The sequence below is a fragment of the Ostrea edulis genome, chromosome 2 (assembly GCF_947568905.1).
Source record: "Ostrea edulis chromosome 2, xbOstEdul1.1, whole genome shotgun sequence".
Taxonomy (NCBI): Eukaryota; Metazoa; Mollusca; class Bivalvia; order Ostreida; family Ostreidae; genus Ostrea; species Ostrea edulis.
The window spans coordinates 97,158,516-97,170,774 of record NC_079165.1 but is presented as its reverse complement, the minus strand read 5'-3'; the positions used below and the strand labels follow the sequence as shown (position 1 = coordinate 97,170,774).

The 12,259-nt window shown below is 35.6% G+C and overlaps 1 protein-coding gene across 1 annotated transcript; it reads left to right on the top strand.

Annotated features, from left to right (window-relative positions):
* Nucleotides 1–688: 688 nt before the first annotated feature.
* Nucleotides 689–9,501, top strand: LOC125681022 (uncharacterized). Its single transcript, XM_048920903.2, has 12 exons — nucleotides 689–925; nucleotides 1,977–2,219; nucleotides 2,355–2,621; nucleotides 3,684–3,829; nucleotides 4,409–4,517; nucleotides 4,909–5,021; nucleotides 5,102–5,318; nucleotides 5,557–6,129; nucleotides 6,223–6,364; nucleotides 6,805–6,882; nucleotides 8,694–8,750; nucleotides 8,974–9,501. Exons 1-12 carry the CDS (start codon nucleotides 715–717, stop codon nucleotides 9,071–9,073), a joined length of 2,256 nt encoding a protein of 751 aa, XP_048776860.2. The 5' UTR covers nucleotides 689–714; the 3' UTR covers nucleotides 9,074–9,501.
* Nucleotides 9,502–12,259: the final 2,758 nt, after the last annotated feature.

Here is a 12,259-nt window from a genome sequence, read left to right as displayed (position 1 = left end):
ATCTCTTGCAGCAATAAAAACGCCGTCTTTTGCTCAAGCCTAAAGAACCTGCTCTTGAAATATCGCTACTAGTAATGACGAAATTGTATTTTATGAGAAAGCAAGATAGGTTTCTTAAATTTGATCAAGTCAAGTAGTGGTCGTTGTAAATTGGCAGAAATCGAGGAAAGATCACAGAAAACGATTACCGTGACTTATCTTAAGTCACACGAATTTGAATGAACTCCACGGCATGATACCAACCTTCCGGATTGTCTCTAAAATGAAATTCTTTTAATGTGGGATCAGTTTTGAGAGGGCTGTGTTAATGAGATGGTGCTTGGTAATCTTAAGCACCATGTTTTCTATTTCAAACTCTGTGTCTAAATCCGTTAAGTTAATATGTTTTCATTGTCAGGTGGCACAAACTCTCCGGAACTGCTTACACTTGGAAACTATTTCTTGATCTTATAATTCTAGGAATGTCATATACTAGTATTTGTTATAAAGATATTGTTTACGATATATTTCTTTTTAGAAATTCCTTTAAACGCATGAAAATGAATTACAGTGTATTAAGTGCTTGAAACTTGCATATCTAAGATGCTCAAACATGTGGCAAAGTTGGTACATTTATTCTTAGTTTACACAGATTGTGCTATGTACTACATGTATGTATTTAATAAATCTGATGTTATTCCAGGTGATATTGTTTACAAGTCTTTGTTTTATCGGATGCCAAAATTAAGGATGTCCACACTGCCAATGAAGACTTTACACAATACAAGTGTGGAGACATGCGCGAGATCTTGCGTCCAAGAGAGTTCCTTTGACTGTCAATCCTTTGATGTGAACAACAAACTCCAGTCGTGTAGATTACATAATCACTCCTCTGCAGACGATAGGATGTCAGTTATTGTATCAAAAAACACGGACCACTACAGAAGTAAGAATTGTCTTCACATTTCACAGACTCTTGATGTCGATTGCATCACTGAATTACTGGCACATTATCATACGGTGATTTGAGTCATTTGAAATTGTAATCACTACATAAATAAGATATTCTAGAAACTGTTTTTATTTCATTATTTTGATATGTAGAACGATCTTTAGACTAGTTAAACAAAGAATGGTGTGATATATGAAACACGATTCTAAATCAAACAAGCTGTGTGTCGCCATGTCAAAATACTGTGAAAAGTCCGCAACATGTCACAGGAAATATCCATTCAATTTAGAGAGCGTGTTGCGGGAAAAGCATGTCAATATTGGCAAACATGTTTTGGCATTTATATTACTCGTAAATGTAGAATAGTGACCTATCAAGAATCCGCGTTTGTATTTAGTCTCTACTATATAATGAAGGATCAGCTAGTATGAAGCAGTATAGAACATATCTTACACCATCTATCAGACAATGCCGGAAATATTGAAAAAAAAAGTTTAAAATACCAAAACTGAATGGATCTACACGGGTCGGGGTAGCAGAGTGGTAGAGTGTTCGCTTCGTCACCGCGAGGTCGTGAGTTCGAGCCCCGCACGTGCCATGGCCGTGTCAAAACTTAGACGTTAACATAGGTAGTGATTGCTCCTTTGCCAAAAGCTCGGCACTTAAAAGTGAGAATCAGGGGTCTTTCGGATATGACCTTAAAAACGGAGGTCCCGCTTCGTGGCAGGCGTTGGCTCGTTAAAGAACCTCCATTGCTACAGCCCTGAGCGCTAAGTTTATGTCTAAATCTGTGGTATTTCACCTACAGTTGGTGACGTCTCAATGTGAGTAAAAAATCTCTACGGGATGTAAAAACAAACGAACAAACAAACAATTAATTATCAATGGATCTACAAAAGTACAAATGCCAATATCTGCACAGGGGTATAGTTGTTTGAAATGATTTGACTTTACCATAACAAGACTAAATTAATTGCTAAATAAAGCAGCAGAAACCATACATTCTGTAAATGAGACTGATTTTGTGTTTCATGGTGTTTTAAAGCTTACTTCGAGAGATTGTTCAACCATCTTCCGAATCATATTTTGACCTTTGACCACAAACGTCAGATCTTCAACGTTAGCGTGGAACAGTGTTCCAGAAGATGTGTGCTGGAGGTGACGTTTAGGTGCCAGGGCTTTGACTACGAAGTAAAACTAGGAAATTGTTGGTTGACCGACCTTTCGCCGTCTAATTCCCATGGACTCATTCCTCAAGTTAACACGGACTATTATGAGCGACAATCCAGTAAGATTTAAGTATAAATACGATGTAACTTCAAGTTGATTTTTTTTAAATGGGGAAATTGCAGAAAAGTACGTCCCACCGCTATTATCTATCAGCGACTGAACGATGTTGATTTGAATAATATTGCTTTTTCAGCTGGTCCTCTTGAATACTTTTTAAACTTTGGATTTGGAAATCTGCAGCAGATAGAAGGGGAACAAATCTACCACAAGAGAGTTATAGGCGTTTCTCTAGTGGCCTGTGCTCATTTATGTCTAGCAGAAAGCTCGTTTAAATGCACGAGTTTTGATTACATTTACGATGACAAGTCTTGTTATATGAGCATGTACATCGCAGCCAACGTTTACGGTTTAGTGACGTCACGAGCAGACGACAAGAATGTTGTGCACTACGAATTCAAAGGTAAATAATTGATTGCATTCAGACACACACACGTGAACATATAGATTGTTGAAGGAATAACTGTCTAGTTTATGGTATATATATAAGTTGATTCTTATATTGGAGCGCGTCATCATTTACAGTGAATGACTTGTTCTAGAAATTTTGAAGTGATTCAACGTTAATGGCATACTTACCCCCCATTTCCTCCCCATCATTGCAAACCACGGGGAATGAAGCAATAACCCGTGGTTGCGACGATGCCTTTCTCCCTACATTTTTTATATCATGCGCAACAATGTGATATATTACTGGTAAATGCACTACACCGTTTGACGTCACAATTTATTCGCGTCACGTTGGGATACCGGTACATACACGGTCACAATATTTGAAGTAAAAAGGATTTATGGTAGAGTTGGCATCGACAAATTTGAATATATACGTGGACATATATTTTCTTACTAACTGATACTGCAAATGAAAAAATATGAAGGAAGCCATTGGAAAATACTAGTTTGCCATTTGCTGGCTTGTTTCTTTAAGAACGGATCGTTTTACAATTGTGCTTTTGAGACTTAAGTCGTTACATTTCATCAATCGTATTGACTCAGTAACGCCTAGACCGTTTTCAATTAGATATTTCAAGTGTTTGCAAACAAGTTTGGAGCGGTGTACATTGATTGGGATTGGTCAAAGATAATGAATTTAATCCATCATTAATCTTCCCGTCAAGAATTTTGCAGAAAGGTCGAATAATGGCTGTGAAAAATGCTAAATTTGCCACATTTTGTATGGGAACCTTTACTCTGTCCGAATACAGGGGTCAAAATGGTCAGTAAGATAAACATTAATATTGTTGCATTTGACTGATATTAAGATTTTTTATGCATTGTAAGCATTACCACTGGAAACCTAAAGAAACTACCTTTTCTCGTTATAATGAACGCTTTTCTGAATTCATTGACGCAGCAAAGAAAGTATCGCTGTAGTACTGATAATGAACATTTCGTACTCCTTCTACGATTTGTGGGCAGTGTTAATTAATCGCTGTATCTATCGCTGTTATACGTCTACTTTCAGACAGTTATCTCCGGCGTTTTTATCCCTCTCCATATTCTGCAGTACTAGGACACAATGACAAAATCGTTGTTGGAGTAACACCGAGTGCATGTGCCAGGAAATGTTTGGAAGAGACTGATTTCATCTGCAGATCGTTTGATTACCAGGTTATACATAAGTACAGTGGATATTATAATATATGCTATGAAAAAATTGTGAAATAGTTTGTACAGGTTTTATTGATCTCGAAACGAACATGTGTCATACTCTCCTCCCCTGGATTCATCCATATTCTCAACCATATTCTCGACAATATAGTCGGTTAAAGAGCTCTTAGCTCATGTTTATTGTTTACCTGTATATAGTTCCGACTTTAAATAAAAATTACTTACTTACTTACTATTCTCACGTTCTTACCTTTAACATGGATCTTTATATTTACATTGAATTTCCCTGTATATTTTCGTGAAGTTGTGTATTTATAATTGATTCCCATTGAGAAAACACACTTTGATGTCGGTTTTGGAGTTCTTGTTTTTATCTCGGATAAATATACCGTGACAATGAAGTAAAATAAAAGTAGGCCTTGTTTATGAATAGCGTTCTTGATATTTTGAATCCTCAAGACTTTTAAAAATAAATTCAGATGATAAACATGTGTAAGCAATAGAGGATATTAATGACGATGATATACAAAATTTTGCATTGTCAGATTTTTTTGGTTTATTCTTACCGTCTGTATTCAGGTTCACGAAGGTACATGTTTACTAAGCACCAAAACCGGAAGTGATGTTGGCGGATTAATATTACAAGGAACATCTCAAGTGCATCATTTTGAAATGAAACCGCATCTGGGTGAGGAGCGGCGAATATATATAATAATAATAGATATGAAACTCTTTCAAAGACATTACTCATTATAATCTGATTCAACACTCACTACAAACCAGACTTCTCCCACTTGCTTTCTCTCCCCATATTTTACATGTAACAAGATGATCTTGTCATCAGTTAATAATTTTAAATGAATGACAACAATTATTAAAGAATGCGTATATTTTGAAATGGTGTACAATATGCAACAGTATACCACATAGAGATTAGAAAAAAATCATTATATATACATGTATATAGAACACAATTTTCTATTATATGATATTACTCTCTGTTTGAAATTTGTATGGCCTCTGCAAGATGTTTGTATCACAACTATGAAGCATTGAGAACATGTAACATTGACATTTAGACTGTGGTGGACACTTGGAAACCGAATCAGGTGATTTTGCCTCTCCTAATTGGCCGAGGAATTACGAACATAATCTCAATTGTTCGTGGGTCATAACGGTTCCAAAATTCAAGGTAAGATATTCTTAAACAAGGTCCTCGACACCCAGTTCTCCATCGCGATACTATTTCAAATAAATTTGTTTTATTTACAGATTATTAGAATATCCTTTACCCACCTTATACTATCCACAGAATCTACTGAAAGTTGTAATCAGACCTCGGATAGACTTCTTATTGTGGATGAAGACCGAAAGAATTGTTTAGGAAACAATATTCGCGAATTTGTCAGCCAATCAAATAACATCACAGTTATATTATTCACGAATGAGTTTGGAGATGCGCCCGGATTTCATTTGCAATACAAAACAGGTAATTAGCATCACCTGCAGCAGAGCAGTACTTCTTGCAAGAAAAATTAGTGTTATAGTTTTCCAGCAATATTTGTCAAATGGAGTGGGGTACAACATACACTCGTACATCATCGCTTACTCATGACTGCAGATCTGTGCAAATCCCCAGTCAAAAGAGAGGATGGTAATTCAAATTCACAATCATTTGTATTATATGCCCTAATTTCTAGAATATTACAAATACTGCGTATTTACAGATTGGGCGTGCGGGGGACATTACTCAACCCCTTACGGAGAGATGGCCTCCCCTGGTTGGCCCTCAGAATATCCACCATCACAGAATTGCACATGGGATATCAAAGCGCCCCCTGGTGTCCGAATTTTCCTTACGTTTGTAAAAGTTGATTTGGAAGAACATATCAAGAGACCTTGTCACTCGTCTTATGACGTCATCGAAATTTCTGAAGACGTTGCGAATACATCCACGTTTTTATGTGGAAGATATAACCATTTCACTTACAACTCTAGCAGAAGTAGACTTTACATAAAGTTTTCGTCAGACAACAGAGTTGAAAAATCTGGGTTCCATGCGTACTACACATTTGTTTACGACGACAAGTCAAAATTGCATTTGACGCCTTTTAAAGAAAATTTAACGTCTACAGAAAGCTACGATTTATTTAACATTACGTCTTTATTAGAATTTCAAGAGACCATTGAACCAGAAAATGAAAATTATTCTAATAATGAAAACTTAGAAAGTGGTACGAACATACACTACATCGATTATCGGCTCCAACCAACAGCGGGTACACCGATAGACCGATCGAGTGAGTAGCCATACTTTTCATTGTTATTGTATACATTGTAATATGTGAAAGGCTGTAGACCCAATTCTAAACCCGAAATCTTATATTTTTCAGACTTGACATTACAGACAGAACGATTTCCAATGTTCAAAATAGAGAACGAATTGCGTTTTGTGATCGCAATCTTGGCGACTTGTTTCTCTTTGGTGCTTACTGTGTTGTTCGGTGTGATATTCATCACCTGTAGGCATTACAGGTGAGTATTTTTAGCATCAGGAACTAAGGCAATCTTGCTTAAGGATGTACTCTACACCGTCATAATGGCTGACTTGCATTTAAAACATGGAGGAAAATATACATACCAGCAATATTTGTCTATTCATTAGAATTTTTTTCGCCTAGCTGAGTAGCTAAGTAGATTAGCACGTCGACTGCTAAACTGTAGACTGTGTGTTCGAGTCCAGCGGGTGGTTTTAAATTTTTCTCAGATTGCTTTCAACTAAAACTGCATTTTTTGTTTTTACTAAATACAGTAAATTTGAAAGATTTCTATTTCAAAATATTGTTGTGCATATCCTCCACTTTTCACCCATATCAAATTTCTCTGGTGTAGCATACATCCTTAACTAAATCCGGTCTATTTTTATTCTTTTAAAGTGTTCATGATATTGTCACATTTTACTAAATATATTGCAGGCGTTCGCATCTTAAAGGACACCAGGGCCCAGTGTACCTTTTCAATGATGATGACAGTTCATTATATGAAAAAGATAAGTCAGTATCTGTTGTATTTATTTCGTGTAACTCAAATAACTTTAGAAATACCTTTAAATTAATGTACAGTTAAGTAAACGAAAACAGAAATGTCAACTCTGGTCATAACATTTGAATGAATGATAATAAGGCTTTCATATTTCACATATGTATTCCTTGTGGCAAGACCTTTCTTTTTGGTACCAAACGTTTTGACCTTTGGTTTTGGGCTGTGACCTACGTTTGAAAAACTTTAACGTTGACCATAACTTTTGAAAGGTAAATAATAGGCCTTTCATATTTCACATGCGCTTTCCTTTTGACAAGCCTGTTCTTTGGGTAGAAAAAGTTTTGATCTCATGACCTTGGGGTTTGGCCTACTTTTGAAAAACGATAACCTTGGTTATGATTTTTGAACGGTTAGTACTAGGGCTTTCATTTTTCACAAAAGTATTCCTTGAGACAAGACCTTTCTTTGGGTACCAAGGTTTTTGACCTCGTGACTTTGACCTTTGGGTTTAACTTTCTTTTGAAATGTTTTAACTTTGGCCATTATTAACTTTTCTACCATACGGTAGCATCAACCAGTTTCACAAACACATTTTGTTTGATCTAGTTGTTCAACCTACATGCACATTATCTTGTTAACAAAAATAGAAAGAGAACATGTTATCAAACCTTAAAAGAGTTATTAAATATAAACTGACTAATCTTTTGTTAAAAGAAAGACAGAAATATTCGACCCCAATCGTCCAAATTTGCCCAAGTCCAATTTCGGCAAATGTGACCTAAATACCTTGATATGGAATAAAGCTGTTGGTTTTTAATTTCGCCGCACATGATAATTTTTGCATTAAGTTAAAAACTATGATGAAGATTGAAATTGCAAGTTAAAAGGACAGCCAGATGAAATAAAAAAAATATGTGACCCCTGACCATCTCTAGTTGTTAGTATATCTATCATTTAAACAATAAAATGCTTTTTTGTTATTGTTTTATCAGGTGATGAAGGTACATGTAGCAAGCATTGCAGAATATATTTTTTTCTGCAATGATTGTACCTTCATCACACAATAAAACATTTAATGTTTATATTTATATTTTTAATGTATGTTTTAGAAATATACACTAGATTTAAAGGGACTGGTTCACAGTTTTTTGATAAAAATATTTTTCATTTTTGATGGTACATGTAAAGATTAAAAATATAACTCATTTAATGTTGACAGCCAAAATGTTGACCTTCTGAGTGCAAGAATAAAAGCAGCATTTTAGCCTTAAATCTGTGTTATGTAAACAAAGACTTGAGGTTTTTTTTACAAGTGAAATATTGATTTTGTAATATAAAGCATCTTAATTTTGCATTGTCACAAATTTTAACTTTTATATGACACATTTACCCCAAAAATGCTTGAAATGTGAAAGATATAATAAACTTAGATCGATATCCATTTCTTTTGAAAATTTCGTAAACAATAACATATCACAATCTTTGTTTACAAAACAAATGATAAACTTTCTAAAATTAGCTTCTATGATGATGTATAACCTTAATTTTTATGTGAAATCTTTTAAACACATTAGACAGTAGATTTTGATCATTAAAAGTGAAAAAAGAAAATTTGGGGGGAAATCGTGAATCAGTCCCTTTAAGTACTAAATTATGATATAGTTGACCCATTCGTTACGTTAAACGGAACAGCCAATGCAACATTTGACCTTGATGATGCTCCATATTTGGTAATGATTACGCAGAGAGGTGGTACTAAAACCCGGATTGAACTAGTTTTTATCCAAAGAATGTGTGTCCAATAATATTATCTTCTTTGCAGTACAATGAACGGCGAGACAGAGAAAAGGAGAGACACTGACATTGAAAATCAAGCAAGGTGTGTTTATGGTATTTCTGGTCATATATACAGATTCATGTGCATGATTATATTTAATGCTAAACCATATAAAAAGCACCAAGTACAATTCAAAAACTTCGTACAATAACTTCAAATTAAATCAACACGCTGTTACCAGTAGCATTGTATCATAATTTTTGTTGATCTGTACAGAAAATTGTCTATGAAAGCAACTTGGTAATTGACATTGATGTGATTTCAGTCTCGCAGACGTCTCTTTTATTAATCCCACGTACGACGGAAGCAGCCGACAATTGCTACTCCCAAGTTGCACCAGTATACCGTCTGCTGTAAATAGCTGAGCGGGAATCATTTGGATTTCAGAAGACTTCTGATAAATATGTCGATTAATTCGGAATACCGGTGGGAAATCTAGAATTTTGCCCTAATAAAGACAGACGCGCACAGAATTTATGGTTAGGAGCTGTATAGTGTCCACTGCAGAGGGTCAATAAAACTATTGCTGGCGGATGACTTCACTGGCCGTAAACGTCATCAATAGCTAATGTAAAGAGTCGGTGAATTTTACCATATCAATATAGTCTCAGGAAACGTAGCAGTAAATATAATATATCTGAAAGACAAAGTTGTCATAGAACAACTGCTGTTTCAACATATCGACCACCCACAGTTGTGAATCGCTCAATATTGTGAGGAATCATCATGAATATGTACATATACTTTGTAGCTATTAACGATATTTTGGAATTAAAAAAACCCAGTGTATTCAGTTTTGTACTTGTTATTTCTTTCTAGGCGAAATGCAACAAGCAGTCTTCAAAAATTCTTTGGAACATATTTTTGTGGTTTTTCTACGTCTCTATGATAATGGATAATGATTGTTAATTGAAGAAAGAACCCGATGACTTGACTCGGCCGAAAATACGCAAGGATATCGACAGATTGTTTAGAGAGTCGGGTTAACATTCTGTATAACGAAACAATAAAGAAACATTTCTGATGATAGAACCTTAACACATTTGCTGCATGAAAATTGTGCTATGTTGCGGGTATACTGCGATACTACAGATATTCCATATTGTGTGCTTATTTTACATCCCCTCGAGAATTGTTCATTTAGATTGAGACGTCATTAGCTGCACGTGAAGTGCCACAAAACTATAGACATGCATAACAGTCTGGACCTTCGCAGTGAGGGTTCTTTATCGCAACACGTTCTGCTTTAACTGAAAGCCACTAGTCTTGGGTCTGACGCGGTCAGGGTACAGTCGGTGCTCGAACCCACAACCTCCTGGTCACGAATCGAGCGCTCCTACCACAGAGCCACCACTGTACCACAGAGCCACCACTGTACCACAGAGTCATTACTGTACCACAGAGCCACCACTGTACCACAGAGTCACCACTGTACCACCGAGCCACCACTGTACCACAGTCATTACTGTACCACAGAACCACCACTGTACCATAGAGCCACCACTGTACCACAGAGCCACCACTGTACCACAGAGTCATTACTGTACCACAGAGTCATCACTGTACCACAGAGCCACCACTGTACCACAGAGCCACCACTGTACCAAAACAAATTATATGTATTTGAAGTTAACTACATAATTTGTCATGCAATGTTTCGTCGAGTCGTAAGGATCTTGGAAACATTTGCAGTGTAGTAGTTCCTGATGTCTTGTACACGAACTACGTCTTTTAACTGGTCGGGTTAGCCATGGGTAGGGATGTGTATAGCATACCAATAATCGTATCATATCAGAAACTTTCTTAATTACGGTACAAAGCTGGGAAAAACATGCCCGAGAAAAAGAATGCGGGAGCTGGGTATTATCTGAGCTATTTGAAATACATGTTTATAACGTCTACAGACCTTGTTCTGAGAGAGATTCTAAAACGGACCTCGAGTTTATTCGATCTCTATCTAATTACCAGAGTGTTTCTTTCATATCTATTGAAATTCATTACATAATCATATCTTTAATAATTGAATCATATCGAGTTGATTTTACAAAGTTACTGTGTAGTGAACCACGTGTTGTTATTAGTATACAGAGGTCATAAGTCATTTACAGAAACAAGTGCCAGTGAGTGAACCCCCTTGCTCTTCTTATTTCTAATAATGATTAATCAATTTATGATTTTACAATTTTTGCAAGAAGTACACCCCGGGATGACAGTGTATAAACCATAAAAGCAACTCCCTGTTAATGAAATAAAAGAAAACACGCATACACATATATACTCGGGTTCTGCGACGTGCAAATCGGAGTTGAAGCAAGTCTAACAAATGATCGGCATCATCACGTGACATAGATCCGAGTAATGTTTGCTGTACCACATTTCGAAGCCATGTATCGTTTTAGCGACAGAATTGTAGCTCTGAGAAAGTATTGAGATAGATCTGTCCCATTTTTTTCCCAGAGAACTACAACTCTGCCGCTAGAACTTACAGTTTCTCCACTAATTATTTTCATGTTAGCTTCACTTGCTTATTATGTCACTTCAACATTTTATAGATTAATTCAGCTTGAATTCTTAAATGCACATAGCTATATATTCGCATCCCAAAAGACCTGAAACGTGAAGAAAAACCTATAAAAAGCAGATACAAAATCTTTTTAATGTTAAGAATGATATACTTTCTATCGCTTTCATTCAACAGGCAGATTTATTAATCACACCTACATTTCTAAAATCTGCTTTTAAAAGTATCATATATATTAATATATATCATTCATTTAAATGTGCTTATCATGATTATGTACGTAAAACTTCCATATTGCATTAGTGTATTTACATGCTAGAACAATATTTCAAAAATTTATAATATTTGAAAACTTCACTTGTGTTCTTGTATAAAAGATAGTATTAATGCTTTTTTATAAAGTGCAGGCCCGTAAATTAACCTTCAATTTGGAGGAGGCAGGAAATTAGGCGGGGGTCTGGGGGCCGCCCAGGCCCCCAGACGCTGAGCACATTTTGTGCACACTGAACACGTTTCGTGCAAAATCCTTGATTCTAGGGCCTTCTAAGATGTTACTTGACTAACTCATTCTAAAAGAAAGATTTGGAATGCTTTTTAAGGGAGGTATCATGTTCTTAGTTATTGGAAACAACATAAATTCTAATGAACTTTAAATTTTAATTTTTTTTGGCTCAAAAGTTGGAGGAGGCAGCTGCCTCCTCCGCCTCCATGTAATTTACGGCCCTGAAGTGAGTATTTAGAATTGTTTATCAAATAAAATATTTAGTATTACAATATTCCCGTGTGTTCTTTGGAAATAGTTTAGAAGGCTTAGCGGCCAATTTGATGCTTTATATCAAAATTATCTTGTATATATTATCTTGTATATAATTGTAGTGAATAATATCTGTAACGATACTATATCTTTTAGGGACAGAACTATTCAATGCTGAAACATGAATAGCTAATTCTGTAAGATACAACCAATCACACTATTTAATTCAAATTTCTCAGACTTACAGGAATGGTACTTTGAATAAAGTCCTTATTA

Bases quoted from the DNA above. Each gene is read 5' to 3' on its own strand.
- LOC125681022 (XM_048920903.2), top strand. From the start codon at position 715: ATGCCAAAATTAAGGATGTCCACACTGCCAATGAAGACTTTACACAAT. The intron at 926-1,976 runs GTAAGAATTGTC...GGTGTTTTAAAG, and splicing joins AAACACGGACCACTACAGAA to CTTACTTCGAGAGATTGTTC. The intron at 2,622-3,683 runs GTAAATAATTGA...GTCTACTTTCAG, and splicing joins TGTGCACTACGAATTCAAAG to ACAGTTATCTCCGGCGTTTT.